The 21,105-nt window shown below is 35.3% G+C and overlaps 1 protein-coding gene across 1 annotated transcript; it reads right to left on the bottom strand.

Annotated features, from left to right (window-relative positions):
- Positions 1–1,397: 1,397 nt before the first annotated feature.
- Positions 1,398–16,324, bottom strand: LOC146734579 (uncharacterized). Its single transcript, XM_085507694.1, has 15 exons — positions 16,203–16,324; positions 12,809–12,907; positions 12,125–12,603; positions 11,076–11,371; positions 10,769–10,982; positions 8,694–9,200; positions 7,684–8,157; positions 6,909–7,439; positions 6,180–6,783; positions 5,857–6,057; positions 5,565–5,755; positions 4,449–5,072; positions 4,131–4,256; positions 3,270–3,446; positions 1,398–2,874 (listed from the first exon to the last, which is right to left on the bottom strand). The coding sequence occupies exons 1-15, from the start codon at positions 16,216–16,218 to the stop codon at positions 2,335–2,337; spliced, it is 5,079 nt and encodes a 1,692-aa protein (XP_085363820.1). The 5' UTR covers positions 16,219–16,324; the 3' UTR covers positions 1,398–2,334.
- Positions 16,325–21,105: the final 4,781 nt, after the last annotated feature.

Below are 21,105 nucleotides of genomic sequence, written 5' to 3'. Positions count from 1 at the left end.
TCAGGACAGTTTATTCATGAGTTCTTCAGCGTGAAATTGCCAGAGTGTTGATTCCGTGTTGTTGTCTGCATCAGCGTTGAATTTAGCATGTCGGATGTTTAACTAATGAATATTTCACTGGACGTTTTGGAAAGTACCCTATTCACTGTATGTATGCGCGATGAATCGATGATATGTGAAACTCCACCAATAAACTGACTGGCAACGCGGGTGTTTCCAACGTGTGTCTCGAGTTTACTTTTGCAATAACGTTTTAATCTTATAAGCAACCGGGGAGATAAGAAAATGTCCCGAAGCTTAAGTCGCGTGATAACGCATGACTTCGCGAGAAACTATGGTGCTAAACAAATTTGTTATTTTTGGCCCAACCTTTTGAAGCAAATTTGGTATCATATCGAAGGCCAGTCAGTATAAAATAGAAAGTATAAAATTCAGTTGCAGGAAAAAACTAAATAGCAGTGGAAATAAATCAGGTGGAAGTAGTTGTTAAGCGTTCCCTTCACGCGACGTTGCTACACAGGTGTACACAATCAAAACATCGCGTCAGTAAAGTTTCGAGACCGTTATATTAATTTTGCCTCGATTTAGTTGACTTGTACAGTTTTTGTTCTGATGTATCATATTTTCATAGTATACACGATCGGCAAAATATAATAACATAATACCAGCTTTGTAGTAAACTATCCTAGAAAAATCGAGTAACTATCGGGAAAGTGTCGTGTTACGGTAAAAGTCGTTCGTTTTCCTTCACTATACATTCAATAGCATAACTATAAAGATAGTCTATAAATTCAAATAATCGTTACTTTCCTAAAATTTGGTAAATTTTGACTATAAAATATATTATTCAGCAAGTCTGAAGAGAATGACTGAAATGCACGCGAGACCGAGCATTTCCAATGCATAAACTCGCCATTCGGCAAAATTCGGCAAAGCGTGAGCCATCAGCGTAGCCGAGACAAACGTTCTCCAGGAATTAGGTCGATTGACACCTCTAAACAATAGCGTTTCAAATCTGTTTAATAGTGGTCTGAGTGTAAAATTACCCGATTTTTGGGAAGCACGCTCTCAATGGGGGCATCTTTGATTTCTTTGGTATCTTTGTTTTTGTATATTGTTGTTATTTTCTCTGCTATTTTACCCAGGTGTTTTTTCTATATTTTCCAACAAATATAATAGTTAAATTTAATTTTATTCTTGCATGTTACAAATCCATGTATTTGCATTCTCTAGCTGCTGTATTGTCCAACTAGTAAACATGCCTCTGTGATGTTGCTATGCAAATGTCTGTGGTTGCCATGGACACATACTCATGGGGAAGTTTACACCAAAATGAAAGAATGTTTCAGCTATGACATGAGATTATCAGAATCACCAGGAAATAAAAGACAAATATATATATTAACTAGTTTTTAATACTATCTATATTCTTTAAGCTCCCTTAAAAATCTTATGTAAAATAGATTCATATCATCATTAACTGCAATATATATATTTAGTAGATCATGTTGTAAATCATGTTCAACTGGTTTGGCTACAGTCTTTCGCATTTAGATAGTATAACCTTCATATCACATCACGCCGACTTACGACCATCGATCAAACAAACATATCGACGCTATCAATGACTTCATTTGCATTCACGTGAGCACTTCATCACTTAGAGAAACAATGTATAAACCAGCCAAAGCAATATGATTGACATATAAAATATCGAAGCAAGCGATGTCGCAATTAGTGTGTTATAATAATTGCACTGCAGTAGTCCATTGAAGAATTGTGTACAGCATTATATACCTTTCCAACTAATTAAATAAAACAATTACTTTAAATTTACTAATTAAAATGAGAACCACAAAAATGTGTATTTGATTTGAGAAGATTAAAAATAATATGAAGCAGCTAATGAAGTAGAATATTGAAAACCTGTTGAGTATAATCCATTTTAACCAAAAATAACTGAAATATTTAAAAATGAAATACATTGATTTGTTCTTAATGAGATCAATTCTGAGCGACAATACATAATTAACCAATCTTGTTTATAATCAGTAAAATTGCAAAAATAAAAATCAAACAATAAAAATAATTAGAAAACAGATAAGTTCGGCGGCAGAATTATCTAATTTCATGCTTTTTAGAAAAATGGCGGTGCATGGCGTCAACTGTGTGATATCAAATACAGCTGGTGGATACGCAAGAATGCTGATTCCTTGTCGTGGGTTTTTCTGTACACGACACGTACACAAAATATTTACGTTATTTTTTCCTCGAGTGTAGTTCTTTACAACCGTAAATTTACTCATTCCTATAATGGTTAGTTATGGCAAATTGTCACACAGCTACATCATCAACCACTGGAATGTTGTTATTACTATTTGTAACACATCTCTCTGTCAACACAGGACGTTTTGTGACGTTCGATGGGAGATCATTTTCCTTCTCAGAATCACCTTGAATGCAATCCTGAGTATGTAAAGTCTTTTCTGCGGCATTGGCCACCATTTCCTCGATAACATCATTCCGTGCATCATCGTTTTCCATTTTCTCGAAAATATGCGCGAGCTCTTTCAGTGACTGCATCCGTGATTTCCCTCTGATTTGAGCCACCGCGAAGTAAAACGCAAGTAATCTATTAGCCGGGCTCTTGCTTTTTTCCAAAATATTAACCTGTGCGGCTGAAAGATCTAGCCTAGCAGCGAAACCGATCCAATCTTTTCTTCCGTCACGACGGACGTCAAGATTTTCACATATTTTTTGCCACCCAGACGCGCTGATCTGATGATCCAAAGGATTCCAGTCTTCGTTAGTTTCTCTAAATAATTCAGCATTTGTCAAATCAGCTAAGTTGCGATTATGACTATTAGAAGGCAACTGTAATATAAACAGAACGCTATATGTTATGTAAACTATTAATTACGTTATACTAATGATACATAATGATTGGTTCTAAATTTTGATTCAAAGTGTCCAATGGTATATGGCAAATATGACGAAGTGGTTAACTAGTTGGATTGTCAAGATCAAAATTGTATAACTTAAAATTAAGGGCCATCATACGTAGTTTTAATGCCAATTTAACTCCTATATATGCACAGAACTGCTTAGGTCTCATACAATTTTTATGGACAACACAAATCGGCCGTATCTGACAGCGTTTTAAAAAAGGATACTGCACGCAAGTACAACAATAACAATAAATTGAGAATTGCATGTGTAATAATGGTTAGAAACAGACGTATGCATAGAACAGTGACAGTCTCAATTACCATAGCATCGTCCCGTGGAACAACGATGTCCATCTCATAAGGTGTCTCCTTATGAGATGGGCATCGTACGCACACTGTACAGAAGAAATCATCGGGTTTTTTCTCGGATCCACCAGGCTTGAATGTATATGTACAGTAAACATCTTGGTCATATCCCAGATTTGCTAGACGTATAAACTGAATAACAAAAAGAATTAGTCCACCATTATAAACTTAAATAACACATATGGTGACAATAACTACCTAATGCTACCAAAAATTTGAAATAGTTTATACCGAAAATAATAATACCATGGGCTGTCCATTGCGTGGGCATTCCGATACGTTAAATCGTCGATCAACACGAGCTCCCTAGTGTCGACAATAGATTGGTTGTTTGTTAGATACATGAGAAAAGATTACGTTCAAATAAGAAATATCGAATGCTTCTCAACATCGGTAAGGATTTCTTTTAAAAACTGTTCCCGATTCTTTCAGATTAATGAATCCAGTTAATTTTCATCTGAAAATTAATCTATAATTTGTTTTCTTCCATATATTATTGACCACCTGTAACATGCCCTATTACATGCCGTTTGCTCGAGAACATTATTTACGCAACTAAATTGCACGCGCCCACAATGAACTAAAAACACGTAGTATGTTTTCTATTCAAGCATACAACTGCATTATTTTGTTTGATATGTCGGGGTATTATACTTAAAGGAATCTCCACTCTCCAGTATTGCTTTATGATGGGTCTTCGACTAGAATTCTGACTCGACTGCCTCTCAACCAATAATTAGCACGTCTACGTTCTTGTTTATACTACAATAATAAGCAATCTCTTATTTCCAAAATAAAACGGTAATCTAAAAATACCTTAACAGCAGAACTTCCTCTCTGCTTCCACTCATCATCGATATCTTTAACTTCTACACTTAAGTACGTATCCTCGGTACTGACAACAATAGGTCGATATTCTGCCCATAGTGACGACGAATTGTTCTATATAATAGACAGACAATTACACAATTAGTTATGATGAAATCACTTGAATCATGTGAATATTTTAATGCTAGTGTGCGAAAGCCCCACCCATACGCACATACACAGCGCTAGTATTTAAAAGTCAGCACTGAATTTGTGAATTAAAAGGGAATTCCGTATTTTACTCTTTCAAATATTTGAACTAATTACCTGTACACTGTCAGTCGTTTCTCCATCAGATATGGATTCTATATCACACCATGCTCCCACATTGACCTGGAAACTCGAGTCAGTAATATATTTACCTCTAGCGCCGACCTTTAATCGTCGCTGAGCAGTATCCCCAGCTTTGGCATCTCCCTCAACGGCGAACCCAGTGAAATGATCCAAGAAAAAGAACACGTGACCACCATTAACTAGTAAAACGTCGTCTGTTACGCTATTCCAAGAACCATTCGTTGTTTTTGTCACTGCTGTGAAATTCCACGAATCCTCGTCCATCGCCGAATGGGGGAAGGACAGCACGACATCTCGTAGAAAGGATGTTCCATCGGGGCCACAGTGAATAACTGGAGTAAGGACAACCTTTCCAGGATGTATCTCCCCGTATTTATGTTCTTTCATGTAACAATATACGCGTTGTGTTGTACCAGACTGAATAGCACCAGGAGGGAGGTAAAGAACCACGTCCTGAGATGGTATTTTAAGATAACCACCACGTTCATCAAAAAGGCTGCCCACAAAACCATCTTTGTGGAAAATCTCACCAACTGTCAAGTCATATGCTTCAAACTCAGTCACCAGACGTTTGAGTGATTGCTCCTTGTCGCCAGACTGTAATATCAATATTGTTACATGTTTAATAATTAAATAATTTAATATAAGTTGTTTACAAAACGGTTACCAGGCATAAAACATATTCAATATTCAAATGACATTAACTCCCTATGACATTATTCCTATTATACACAATCAAACAATACTTTACGCCATTTGTTGCTACGTTTACTACACATTATTTCTGCAGTTAATATTTACCTTAAAACGAACTCGTATAAATATGGGAATAACACTTCATAGCATATTCAATTAATAAAACTGTTCCCGCCTATGTTTTAAAGTTACCACACACTATTTTGGACATTGATAATTTGCTGATTTTATTCCATTGTTCTCTTCCATCAAATCAGCTCTGTACAACTGCGAGTTACATTTTGTTTTGTGTGACTTGAAATATTTTACCCCCTTGTATGTGTGCTACAGCAGTAGGAAAAAGGTCAAGATGGAATAGTTAAAAGCTAGAAAAAGTATTAAAAGACAACTTACCAAATATAGGAATTCCTTTGATAACTTGTTCTCAAGTAAACGGCAAACTGAGTTGATATCTGGTGCATCTGGTCCATTAAGCTTTATTATACTTCTGTTCAATATATTTGAGGTTATCCAGCTATCGTCTGAATTGTCAGATGTTATTAACACAAGCGACGATTTCTTCAAATTGTGGGACAAGTTCAATGCTGAATTGAAAAAAATATATATAACATCGTCATACATATCGAACTCATGGTTATTGGGAAATATTGTAATAATAATTATGCTCAATTGAATACACATCTACCTGATTTGACAGGAGTCGACGTAACGTCTCCAATTATAAAAAGGACGCACTGTGAAGCACGGATGATATTAGTCAAGTCTGTGAAAGATGATGTCCCATGCACTGTGCCAACACTTTGTCCATTTTCTATCAACTTAACCTTTAGTTTGGCTGCCATATCACCGTCTTTATTGGCATCTACAATCAGGACGTCGTAAGCAGCTGTTGATTGTAATAACACACATAATACTATACATTTTCTATCAAACCAAATTTGGGTTACCATAGAATTATATCACTGTATGCTCAACAATGTTACAATAATAAAAAAAACAGATGTTTACCTGAATCTGTGTAATCCGGTATGATACTATAAAGCTCGTAACACGCAGCCATCCACTCATCTACTTTACACTTTTCTGGCACATTTAATAACATTTGCTTCAAGTCTTGGCAATCGAGCATGATGTCTTTCACACATGCATTTTGAGAAAGTTCCCATACAAGGGAAAAAGCTGATTTGCTGTGCTTTGCATTCAAGGGGTTTACATGTTCGACACTGTCTAGTATACGAGATAGACCAAGCTTCCAAAATATAACTGATCGCTTGTGATCATCAAACATCATCCCCTTGAGACACTGTAGAGTGTTAGCAGGACTGAATACATCACTCGATACCGATGCCTGCTCATAAAGATTGTAGCAGTCGAGTCGTCGTATAGCAACATCGATGCCTTCTCTCTGGTCTAATACCGCGAGCGGTGTTCTTAGGTGATTTGACAATGGAACCTTCCCAATAATACAGAGTGAAAGGTACTGTATATATTCATCAGAACAATTTGTCCACATTGCAACTTTTTCCAAAATTTCTGCATGGTCTTGAACATTCAGGTATTCAGCGTTGTTGAAAATGAATTCCAACAATTTAGTTGCAATGATGTAGATCACCTGTAAATATATACATATGAATGAATATAAATGAAATAATAGGGATAATTAACAAATAGTTCATATATAGCTCTGTTATATTCACACATGAATATTGCGGAGTGAAAACAATACTTTTTCCTTACCCCATTTGTTTGTGATAATTGCAGATTAGGTTTTTGTCCAAGTACTTCAATCACAAGATCCATGAAGTCGCTTTCATCAAGTAGATGCCAAAGATTGATCCTGTCATGTTCCAATTCTTTGAAATGAGAGTTTGCAATGACATTGAGAATGGACATCATACCAGGATCAATTTTGTTCATGCTAGAAATACTTCCTTTTTGATTGAAGTGCCTCATTTCTTGCAAGATACGATTCGAAAGTATCTGTGCACTCACAGGGGTTAGAGGAATATTGATATATATATAGCGAATTTGTTGTGTAGAATATAAGAACATATCAATCAGTACTTTGTCATCAATCCCACAACCGTCCGGCCATTGTTTGCCATTGGAGATAAATACTGTACACATCAGTAGAAATACATGCGCTGTGCACACTGACTTCAAATGCATTACGGTGGTAATGACATATTTGAGGAATTGGGATGAAAACTTCGCACGTCGAACAATTTCACTTAGTATATTCAATAAAAGTATCGCCAAGTCTTGTTTCTACAAATTAATAAAAAATTCAAAGCTATATAATACTTGATTTTGCTTGATTTGACAAACAGTTGTACAATAATCATTTAGAGGATTAGTTAAATTTTAGCTAAATTTACAACAAATCGTCGAAATGCATCGTGACTTTTTCTTTCGTTATGTAATCTAAAAATGATGCAATCACACCTTTGTATATCATGAAAGTATACAAACACATTTACAAATGAACACGACTTTTTGTTTTAATACCTACCACTGTATTATTCTTTTGAATAAATTTCAGAATAATGTTCGCAATGCTGACTAATGAATCATCCCAGAGATCCAACACTAATAGAAGTAGAACCACGTTCAGAACACTTGCTTCTGACATGTCGACAATAGCATTGCTCCGGAGAAGATCATCAATTGCCTGTATGAGTGTTGACATTGAATCAGTTTTGTTTAAATACTGTAAGAGAGTTTCATTAATCCATTTTACACTTCCATTTAGAACGACAAAATTCTGTTTCCAATCTGCAGTAAGTATGGGTGGCAATTTTGTATTTTCCAGCACGGGATGAAGAATAACAAAAAGAAGCTTTGCCCATACACTAATCGGTAAATGATCCTCTGAGGGTAGTCGCACTGCATAAGCGTAGAATATTTCCAGTAGCTGTGTATCAATGAATTCTTTTCCATATCCACATAGTGCAAAATTTACACATAGAAAGAGAAGACCATAGGTCTGAAAAACATGATATAAAAATTCATAAAAGTTTGCATATGAAAATTCACTATCAGATAATTCAAGGCGTCAAGTAACCAATGTAAGCCTAGTTTGTATAAATTGGTATTCATTTGTGGTAAAATTATAAAGAAACAACTAGTATATTAAATATACTATTTGCATATGTGTAACAAATAGAAGTCCGTGTTTATGATTAAATTTCTTCAATATCGTTATAAAAACATTGGGAACAGATTTTTACACTCTTGGTTTTTATTCCGGGTGTAATGTTCTAACTAACTTACTTTTTTAATTCGCAGTATAGAATAATTTGTTTAGAATGTTTACATAAATTCATTGATTTGAAACTCTTACTTTGATCTGAATTTTGATAGTGTATTAGATGATGTTAAATACTAAATTGAATATGAAACGTCGGATGATAGTTTTATTGTAGGGCATTTAAATGTTGGCACCGTACTCGTATAGTGCAAGAAATGCACAGAAAACCCTTTGTCATGTATTTGAAGAGATTACTGTAATTATATACTTACATTATCTAATGAGATATTTCCAGGATATTTGTATGTTTTCAGAACTGATTTTATCATACCAACCATACCACTGTTGTACGCCACTTTAGTCAATTCAGTATTATCTTGAATGAATTGTACCAATATGGCTATCAGCATCGACCACTCATCTGAACGGCCTGTTGTAACCATTAACGCATATTCAGTACTCAATTGTGTGAACAATTGTGTGCCTATAACTGATCTTGCTATGAGATTTCCAATTACAAGTCGATCCGTAAAAACAAAGCTACTGTTACTTATAAATATCTTGAAATCCAAATTTATATCTAATTGGCCGTTTGTATCAAAGGTAAACGTATGAGCAAGAATAGCCAACGCTTTAATTGCCACATTTGCAATGGTGAGGTTTGCTAGTTGACATAATATACCAGTCAGGTCCACGTTGGATAGATATCTATCTTTCCGGTGGGATCGAGCAATGTTTAGAAGGACATGGAGGGCATTGTCAACAATCTTCTCAATCCGCTGAATGAAAAAAAAACAACATACAAATATTCTTTTATTGTCATTTTTCGAATTCCGAATGACCTTGTCTTGCAACCATGTCAAGAATACATGGTATGGTTGTATAATTTGGCATTACTTCGATTATAGTGTATTGATTCTCAATATTAATGACTGATTGATTAAACTTATAACTGATTTTGTGCAAAAAACGTCTCAATCTGCATAATTTCAAAGGATAAATTAAATTCGTCGATTAGCGCCGCACGGAGGATAGCATTTTGTTTTACGAATATTTTGTGGATGCCTTTGTGTGAACATACAAAATACCGATCAATGACCTTTACAACATTGGATATTCATATATCAGTACAGTTGTTTGCAATATGTGGACGTATGAAATGGTTATAGAGATATTAATGGTCTTTCGCATGCAGAAGAAACTGTGGATCGTCTGCGAATATCATATGAATCGTATAGTTTTAATTTATTCGAATAGTGTTTTATTTCACAGTAGTTTGTGGAAATTATGGGGGATTTCATTACGTGTTTAAGACAAAAACTGACATCTTTATTTATAAATTTCCAAACATCAATCGTACGTTAAGTAACAGTCAGCATGATGGGGATATTTGTACTTACACAGATATTAGAATCGTATTTATCATGCCAAGATAATTAGTAAAATAGCGAATCAACGAATAATTTATGCAAAGGAGAACGTTAAATTGAATTTGAACAATGGAAAACAGTGAATTATGATTCCTAATTAGCTTCACGATTCGTATCACATTTTTATTTAGTATTTCTGCTTTGTTTTATCCATCTGAGGAAAACCCCTGAACGGGTTGATGTGTTGAAGAGATCCTTGTATATCATTGTTTGTACAGCCTCCTAAACGGAAAGCTAATTATTGCTGCTCACTTATAATTTGGTATATCGTGACATATTAGAGCAAATTAAACTAATAAGAATTTGTTGAACTAAAACACCCACTCTGATTTTTTTAATTTGCAGACTCATACATATATAGACTGATTCCAAGCGATGGTGCAGTGGATAATGTGTTCGCCTCGACCACGGATGTTCAGGGATCAAGTCCCGGAGCCGACGGTTCAATCAGCAGTGTGGAAAATTGGTTTACACACAAACACTTGGATCGGGTAGATGGGGCTCGTGAGCCTTGGCAGGAAATTCATCTAAGAGAAGGACAACTCTGAACTCAAACCCCGAGTGCTTTCGAGAAGAGGTTCCTGAGCCACACTATAGGACAAGGACAATCTGATTTAAAAACCTAAGATACGTTGCCCTCGCTGTCAGCTTTCCAGTTCGAAGGTCATGGCAGATGACCCCCGAGTGTAAAGAGTGGAAACGCACCTCGCACGCCGTCTCTCAGATTAAATAAAATGTGCGTAGGGTCAAGTACACTTCCACCTGACAGACGTAGAAAACGCCCTTGAATCTTCGTCCGAAACCAAGCCAGAAATTCCAAGCTGGAATATGTAGAATCAACTTAGATACAAAAGCATAGAGACACATATTGGGTATCAAAACAAGCAGTTAACCCAAGGTAAGTAAAATCACTATACCTTATATTTTCCTTGCTTTATTTTATCTTGTATATAATCGAAAGATAACAGGCTATAGATGGTTTGAACCACGTTTGCAGCGCAGATAGCATCAATAAAGCGTATTTTGCCGTCACTATATAAAGCCAAACCTTCAATTGATGATCGCAGCAGATCCCATCTGTCTTGGTACTTATTTCCAATTAAAATATCACACAGATATATATCAGCCACGCTGTCGTAGAAAGGAAGAAAACACACGTATATGAGATGTGAAAACAAGATAAGTGTGTATATGAAACCATTGATCTGCAACTGAACTACGTACCTTGCATAAAACCTGTTAGCAAGCGCTGTTCCAAGTTCTTCATGTTCTGGCGGTAACCCACTTACTGTTCTTTTAGCCACACTAGTAACATTTACTTGTACATTAACCGTCGGCTGTGATTGTTGTAACTCGAAAAAGAGGCTGATTCTTTTTGCCAAGTCACAAACGTAAGGGTTGGGTGACGTAATATATTTATCAGCTGTTTTCTTTATCGTAATTATCACCTTTGGTGCATGTACATGGGGTAGGCAGTTGAACATCACTTTCAGAACATATACGACACTCTGTCCGTTGATCTGCAAATTGTAAATGACAGTCCCCGTTATAGTATTATTGACTGTATCAACTATAAACAGTGACGATATAGACAGTCAGTCTATGTTCAGTCAAAGTATTACCTTCTAGAAATCCATAAAAAATTACCACCAGTCGACCAGTTTGTTTTTGCTATCTTTTCGGACGTAAATGGTCAGTAGTGGACCAATGTCAGTCAAATCGAAAACAAACTGGAGTGTATCAGTAACCTGAGTGATGTCACGTTTTAATGAGAAACGGTTAATGACAATGTACAAATTCAATTATGTTTTTGACGAAAAATTTTCGCTAGTCGGCAAAAATTTCATCGAAATCCAAAACATGCTACCCATTAATTTGTTTTACAAGATTTAGACCTATTCAGTAAAAAAATATCTTATATAAACAGACAAAAAATGGCCTGAACACGCTTGATGATATGTTCAAATGATATTTTTGTTTCAAGAAAAAAATGTCTGTTAGTCGAAGGTCAACCAAATAAAGAAAATGAGGACCAACTTTGAAAATTGGTCTAGTCTTGACGGTCTCTAATGAGATGGTTGCGATCTTCCTGACGATTTGCATCAAAATATCTTAACACCTAGTCCCGCCTTTACATTCATAGAGTTGTTCCATCGCATTGCTCGAAAACATATGGCCACAGAATACGCTGTGTAACTTGTGTAATATATAATTAACCATACTCCACAAACGTCATGGCGGGGCCTTGCCGATCTGTCATAAATTATACTCACCATGTTGTCTTTATGTGAAGTTATGACACAACGTTTGTCAAGTAAGATGTTTGAGAATTGGAGGAATCCACCTGAGATAATCCGGGAAGTCAGTAGTTGCTGCTGCTCCTCGTGATTTGTTAACTCGCCAAGGAGGAAATAGATTGATGATATCATTTCCCAATCATTAAAATCAAGTTCTTCTTTTTTAAGAATTTGACTTTTCAAGGCTTTCATAAACAAGTCTACAGCGTTTAGCTCCACTAAGTAGTTGGCAATATATCCAGTCAATTCAGGTGATCTGTTTGACACTAACATCGAAAGATTCCGTAATGGTCTTATCTGATCTTTTGAACAGCTTTGTTTCTTGAATTCGTCCAAGTAAGAAGAAATGGATTTTCGGATTTGCTCGCAGTCATCTTCAGGTGTTACCTTACTTGATCGAGCATTCCAAAATTGATCTTTAGGAAACCCTGGGAATGCTGTGTTGAATATAGTATCTAAATGTAAAAGGCATTAATCGTTTATTGTGTATTTCCTTGTAGCCCATCATTGTAACATATTTTGTGAAAGTACATATATCTTCAAAATCGTTGGAGTTATATTTATTATTGACCGAGTCCTGAATTGGCGTATGATAGAATGATGTACCATGAGCTTGGCGGTACCGAGTTGTAAAGTGTTCAAATATGTATATAGCCTTACCTTTATCATATGTGGGCATATCAAATGAGTTCATACCCGGCATCCCTCCTATCAATATTGGAGGAGAATCTATCATCCTCTTGCCTGGCCATGGCATACCTGTATAAATACCGGTTTAAATATACATGTTAATGTTGACATCATTAGTAACAAAAACATATCATGAAATTTGTAACACTCAACACTTACATCAAATAACATAATTTAAACTGTGTCATGACAATTGCAACCCTTAACGAATTTGAATGCATTAATCAATCTCTTTATTTAACCTCCTAAAAATTGAAGTAGTACATATCCGAGCAACAATTACTGATCAAAGTATACACAGAAGTTGATTTCATTACAAACCATGAAATAAACAAGACAGAAAAGAAATAGAAGCACATGCACACTGAACACAATTTACAATTGTAATTGTAACATATTTTGTTTAATTTTTTAATTTTTTCATTTGAATATATTCAGTTTGTCAGCTGAGTTGATGCCAGCCTCAAATTGATTTCAAAATCTAGATACGTAAATGAATGCAGGTCATAATTAATTAATAGTGAATTTAAATTGTTATAACCTTTTAAAAAATAATTTTGATTTGTCTTCTAGGTATCATTGGAGTATGTTGGGTGATAGTGGTATCACAGGCATCCTCATCAGCTACCATACTTACTCTATTAGAAACTTGTTCGCTTCAAAAATACCATGTTAAGTACGCCATTATTTCCCGATCAATTTGAAATTTGGGCTAACATGCGTTTTAATGATGCACTACAAAATGATCAAATTCGAGTATTTTAAATTCGGTGATACAATGCAGCCAGGTTGTGGGTTGGTTTTACACTTCAGTGCCAAGTATTGGTAACTGACACACATAACAGTTTTAGCTATTGTGGCAGTTTCTTTCTTCCCCGCAATAAACAGTCTTTATTGTGTTCTCTATGGCAATTTTGATGTGGTACTTATGTAAAAATGTCTGCCTATGACGTGGAGAATTTACATTTTCACACATTCTTTGATTACACTATGGGACCTATATTTCCCTCAAAACTAATAAAAATGAACTTGATAATGTGTTTTAATTGAACATGTATGGACAGAAATACCATGAAGAAAAATTTGAATTATAGGGAAATGTTTCCTATCTATATACTTGGATGCAATGTGACTTTTGCTAGTGGTACTGCTGGAAATCTCAACATACACGTGCAATCGGTTCATGTACACCCGGTTACAGATTGACCCACAACGTTTACATTAACCCTCTAAAGTTAACGTGTTGTGGATGGTCTTCCAAACATGGACTTACTACCAGGCATGTAACTTGGTTAGTCCAACCTGAAGCCATTTTATAGTTCTGCACAGGACCATGTTTATTCGATTCAATTCAAAAACATCTTCATGCATATCCAGCATATTAAAGTGAACATCAAAACGTCTAGACGGTCCCTGTTCATTTGAATATTTATCATTCATATACTGTCACCCGAAAGGAAAATACACCATGCGATTTGTAAATGCACAACACAACAAAAGTAGAGTAACAAACATATATTTTATTGCAAACAGAAAACTGAATAAAACTTGCACTAACTACAAAATACAAGACTGTAAAAAAGGCTGGGCAGGGGGCCCCTTCGATCGGTGGGTACCAAGCTCACGCAGGACCAGGGTCACACAAGGTCAAGAATTTCCTGCAAGAGCCGAAATGTGGGGTTGGCCATGAAAATGGCCGCCGTGCCCTTTAATAGGGGGGGGGGCAGGATGAAATCCCAGCCACTCGACAAAAGGAGCCACACAGGTAGAATGAAGGGGTAGGTGGTGGGATAGCGAAATAGAGCCAGCGAAGCGTAGCAAACTATGAATGAATGAGATCCTGTTGCCCGTTGAAGCCACCTGCTAAGCGTTTCCAAAACAGATTCAGATGGCACTCAGATTACAGTGTATGGCAACCGGTGATCCATTACATGACCCTTAGCACGTGTGACTCCGGTATCTATACAACTGAATTATAAAAGTACTCGTGTAGTTGTGTCTTTTATGACTGAATTTGCTGACGTACTCATTGGCTGATTTGATGAATCACAGTCGGGTACGAAATATATTACTGTACCAGCGTCGAATCTTCGTCAACAATGATTACGTTCACTGTGTATAAATTGTGTGGTAATTTTGCCTATAGTAAACAGTATTTGCCAATGTAGGTCTGTATGTAGGGCGATGATTCACATCATCAATGAATTTAAATAAACAAAAACAAAACATTAACATAGCTCATAAAAAGGCCTTGATCATTTTTAACACGCGATATGTTTTTATCACTTTCATTTGCATTCAAATGACTATGGACTGTTTTTGCCTTGTACTAGAGAATGCCTTAGCTTGTGTACATTATTTATAACACACACAAGTGTTGATAATTATTTAAAATATTTGAAGGTGCATCTTATGATGTCATTCCAGCACCTCGTTCTGACAAATTGAGAATTAGGATGAATTGTTGGTGCATATTTCATATTTTTCAAAAAACGTAATTGTAACACACAAAATAATGCTATTTCATTGTACCATATTCCACTATTCACAATTCTACAAAATTTTAACAGTCTTTAGCCAAGACTGTTTGGATAATAAAAAGCAAAAAAAAAAAAATATTCACTCCCAAGTGCCCACAAACCTGCATCTCTACCTTAATGAACATTGTCATGCGATTTATGACCAATTTTGTCAAAAATTATGACTGGGCTTTAACAAACAATGACCTTAACAAACAATTTATTGACCTTCTGAAAAATACGCTTCCGAGTTAGAGATTAAACAATCAGTCATGTGCAATGGCGCTTCACATTATTACATATACTGAGTTAGACCAATTAACCATTTGAACTACCGGGAAGATTGGTGCGTGAGTGTTAAAGTGTTAAACTGCACATTCCCAATACCTAAGTACTGCTGGGTTGAGAGAAACAGTGAAGAATAACTGTTACATACCATGGTATAGATAAGACATGAATTTACAACATATTTAATTTTAACTGTTTTAATATCAGTTGACTGGTTTAGCTGAATTAATAATCATATAATTACATAGCCAGATTTCCCCCATTGTAATACAATACGATACGGTACATTGATATAGCATTGGTTCGAATTTATTGAAGTGACGTATTGTCAAATTATTCAGTCTAAATGGTCGCAAATCATTAATGTTTAGTACGGTAATTAATTAATTAATTAGTACGACAGTTAAATGTTCTTAAACTAAAATGTAGAAAGCGTTTGAGGTTTAGTCTGTTTGAAATTAATTAACGGCAATGGTGATTTTCGCGCCGATGGCTAACGACAGACTAGGAACAAAAAATAACATACACAACAACATATGACATAAAACATGACTTACCTAATGATTCAACCATCGTAGACCACCTCAGATCTAACAAAAATACGTTCCCAGTCGACTTTCGACTCCTCAGTTTGAACGATCCACAAAGTGCCCTATGTTTCCCACTCAGCCGACGACGGGCGGTTCCACGTTGCTACTAGTGATACTGGTCGGTTAACAAAGTTAGTCATATATTTGGCAAAAACATAAAAACGTCTGTTGGATAATGACCAATGACGGTTAAGCAATATAAAATTATTGTCTTTACTACAGTCATATCAACCAATATAAATGATTAGACATTACGATTTTGTTCATTTTATACGTTGATGGAACAACAGGAGATTTAATTATTAAGCCGATAGGTTCTAATAGTTCAACGAAAATATGAGTCACAGTAACGTCATGGCTGAAGTATACGTAAATTCCTTTACTATAAACATTATTTGTCTATTCTATTTGTCTATGATAGCATTGAGAAAATTGTTCAACTATATTAAGCAGTACTTGAAACACAGCATGTGATTTTAAGTTAAGTGATTGTCAGCCATGTTTCATTCAAATAGTTTTGCGCATGTGCAAGTCATGTCGATTCCTTATCAGTATATAAAACAGTCGTGTGATATCGCATGACTATTCTATTTTCGTACCGCTGGGCTCTTTGATACCCAGGATAAGTGGTCAGCTACTTCACAGATTGTGTGAACAAAGGTTAAAATATGATGTCATTAGTCGAAATAACGAATCGCTGAGCTAAACCATTTGCTGGGGTGGTAGCTTAGAAATATGCACTCTAACACCCATCGCCATAAGCCATTTTGGCAAGCCAAAAAGAAAACAGACTCGCTCGAAAAATATATTCATGTTCTCCACCTTCTGATGAAATAACCATGTTTTGCATCTTTCTTAATTATTACCCCAACGTGGGTTTCACCCCACGGATGTATAATGGTTTAGTCCGCCTTTCATTGTGGTGGTTTAGGGAGTGTTAAGTCTGATAGTACGTTTAAGCTATAGCACAGTGTTGTTCTTCCATAGAACGACAGTCTAAATTATCGAGCTATTTAGACGATAAAAGTTCATATTTTTCTAAACTGGAAGAACAATTGTCAACAATTTCAAAACTCGCAACATTCTGCCACTTTATCAAATGAGTTAGACATTAATGTTTTTGACTATTGATTACCAATAATATGGCTAGTATATTTCATACTTTCAATGTTAAATTGAAGTGCAGACAGGTGAACTGCAGAGCTTGAGAGGGCAACCATTTTGAAGACAAAATAAATAAGATAAAATAATCTTAGCGTACTGGCAACTATTTGTTTGTCGCCTAGTCCTCGAGGCAATGTCCCGTGAAGTTCTGGAATTGTATTTTGTAATATAGATGGCCATTTGAAACCTCATTGATAATAGCATTAATACATGACAAACTGAAACTCATGAAATCATTTGATCCCGATAGTTCTACACTTACAGCCATATTAGCACCCATTCTAACTAGAATCTAAAACCACCGTATCTCCAGCCACCGTAACGTCACCGAGCATGACTTGTTTAGTTGTAAATTACAGCAAAGTACGAGAGTAACCAATTAACTGCTGACAGACGTTCACATGGTAACCCACCCATGTTCCGTAGCAACCAGTCGACTCATGTGACCTTTAGCCTCTAGTTTCATTTAAATGCGGCGCAACGTACGGAATTAATGTGAAGGTCGGCTGAGTATGTAAGTAGTTTACATATACATCTACAGCTGTATAGGCGTGACCTGGAAAACTTAGGTTATAGTTTTTTGTTGAATTTCTCTTTCAGTGATACTGAAATGTTACTACTATTTCAACTTTCAATGCCGCTATTCAACTTCATTAAATCCAACCATACCGTGATATATATATAATCACATAATATATGCAATAATGGTGCTAACACAGGGTCATATTAATAACAACACCAAGATGTGAGCCCCTCAACATTGAGTAGCTCATTTACCGTATTGTTCCAAACAAATCAAGTACATTGACCACGACTGACATTTACAATGTCTCTATTGGGCATACATAATTTGAAATTTTGGTTTAAAACTATAATTAACATGTATTGTTTTTTCCCTCGAATTTCATTTAAATATTATCAACCCTAGTTATTATCTCGACGTCGAAAGCGTATAAGACTCGTTATCCGATCTACAGTGATCAAGTTTGTGCTTCATATAGTCATGTGTGTTGTCGTCGTCTGCATGTAATTAATAGTGGTGTTTGCATTTAATAAGCAAGTTGTTTATGTTCCAGCGTATAGATTTATATCGTGTGATTATATGTGCTGGTGTTGACAAATATTTGAATTCCTGTTGAGATATGCAATTCAGTTAGCTTGCTGACCACAAGCTTTTTCTAATAAATTACGCAAAAAAACTACTGCATCTACTCTTTCATTACGTTAGCAGATATAGGTTCCATTAAATGATTTGGAAATGGTCACATTGATATTACAATGGCATCAATGTACAAATTAAGACTGGGAGCTAGTGAGAATACAAGCGACGTAAGAGCCATGCAACTACGAGTCGAAGATGACTACTGATATAGGCTCTTACGCCACGGATATTTTCCTCAGCTGATCGAATACGAGTGTAACGATTTTATCCCATGAACCAGCCGAGTTTAGGTCTCCTAAATGAATTCTGCTTTTTTTTTCAAAATGTATGTCACCATTACTGTCATCAAAAGGTCAATGACCTAAAGGCTTGCCACAAGATTGGAACATGAATTAATTTTACCACAATCACAGTAGTAACTTTACTTTGATAGTTATTCGTACTACATTGATATAAATATCAATGATTATGGAAATGATAGTCAATTTGTAGTTACTTCTCTGACGCTCAACCCCCCCATTACATGCACAACCCATACTCTGACAGTTATATTGTCACGTGTTAGTGTTTGCTATCTAATTATACACCAGTATACAGGTAGTTACAAATTAATTTAAATTTTCATTTCAATGAATGTATTATTAACTACAAGGTCAATTATGTAATAATACAGTTCAATAACCCCAGGTAATAATAACATCCGTTTAAACTAGCAGCCTGTCGGCTGAGATAGCTCCGATGTTATCAATGCACATTGCAATTAAAGATTAGAAGATATCATTAGAAAATGAACAATATGTATAGTATTACAACAATCAGACTTTTTATAACTTTTTATCAAAAATATTCATTGAAATTAGATAACTGAAGAACAAAATCATCACGAAATGAACAAATCTGAGAGAGGTCTACATGTAGTACATATGTAGTATATATAATATCAAAGCAATTAGACTTAACAAGAAGTCGAAAATATCACTTTTTATCAAAAAATCACAAACATATTCATAAAATTAGAGAATTAAAGATATCATCACGAAATGAACAAACCCGAGAGAGAACAGAATGTAATACCTATAAATGTCGTATCAAAGCAATTGCACCTGCGGTTTTTAACAATGAAGTCAAAAATATCACTTTTTACCAAAAATGACAAAAATATTCATCAAAATTAGAGAATTAAAGATATAATCACGAAATGAACAAATCTGAGAGAGGTCCACATGTAGTACCTAGATATGTAATATCAAAGCAACTGAACTTTCGGTTTTTAACAAGAAGTCGAAAATATCACTTTTTAGCAAAAATGACAAAAATATTCATCAAAATTAGAGAATTAAAGATATGATCACGAAATGAACAAAACTGAGAGAGGTCCACATGTAGTACTTACATATGTAATATCAAAGCAATTGGACTTTCGGTTTTTAACAAGAAGTCGAAAATGTCACTTTTTAGCAAAAATATTCATCAAAATTAGAAAATTAAAGATATCATCACAAAATTAACAAATCTGAGAGAGGTCCACCGAAGTTACTTACATACCAAGTATCAAGCATTCGGGCTAGCGGTTTTCAAGAAGAAAAAAAATGCTATTTTCGACCAAAAATGACAAAATTATTCGCTATAAATAAGACAATTGAACATATCCACACGAAATAAACAAATCTGAGAGAGAAGCACCCAAGGTACCTTCCTAGAAAGTTTCACAGCTATACAGTTTGTGGCTTTTAAGAAGAAGTCGAAAATGTAAAGTTGACGACGGCGACGGCGACGACGGCGACGACGGACGACGGACGCCGACGGACAATCAGTAATACTATAAGCTCCGCTCGACCTCGTCTACAGCGGATCTAAAAAGTCGTACAACTTGGACAAAATGGTGAATGAAACGGGTCGGGATATTATATTGGGATATATTGGGATGTTAACGGCGAAGAACCTGATACAAAATGTTTCTATATTATTCAAGAGTAGACTCTATGCTTGTAAAACTCATAGCTAATAGCTGTTGCTTATTTTGACATATTTTGTCAATGTTGTACTGAAACGTTAAAATATGGACCAGAGGGACATGCAAATCCCAATTCAATTCAAAATCAAACCCCCAATTTTGCGGAATATGAATGTGAGACATATAAATTATTACAGAAAATAATTACTGTATTCATAATCTTCCACAGACCTAGTATGGAGACAACTAATGGCTAAGATTTAATCACCAATGGAAAAGACAATATTCTCGTGTATATTCTATATAATGTCAATATGATTCTACTATGCTAGCCGTGTAATGTCATTGGTCATGTCATATGACTTATGTAAATAAACACGCTGTACTGTTTGTACATTGCATTTAATCACAGCATTATATGTAGTGTGTTATATTATATTTGTATTTGTCTACCCAGGTTTATTGGATGTATTGCTGAACGTGTTGTATCCGAAATGTGGTAACCATAACTAAAACTTCAATATGACATTCAATCTAAACTTATTCAATCTATCTTATTCATTGTAGTACAAAGAAGACCTATAAACATT

Source organism: Saccoglossus kowalevskii, chromosome 14, assembly GCF_978046115.1.
Source record: "Saccoglossus kowalevskii chromosome 14, keSacKowa6.1, whole genome shotgun sequence".
Lineage (NCBI taxonomy): Eukaryota > Metazoa > Hemichordata > Enteropneusta > Harrimaniidae > Saccoglossus > Saccoglossus kowalevskii.
The sequence above is the reverse complement of the archived record's forward strand: the minus strand, read 5'-3'. Positions and strand labels throughout refer to the sequence as shown.

Coding starts and splice junctions, on each gene's coding strand:
- LOC146734579 (XM_085507694.1), bottom strand. Junction 10,983..11,075: donor GCTAACAGGTTTTATGCAAG/GTACGTAGTTCA, acceptor TTTCTACGACAG/CGTGGCTGATATATATCTGT. Junction 6,058..6,179: donor ACCGGATTACACAGATTCAG/GTAAACATCTGT, acceptor TACAATCAACAG/CTGCTTACGACGTCCTGATT.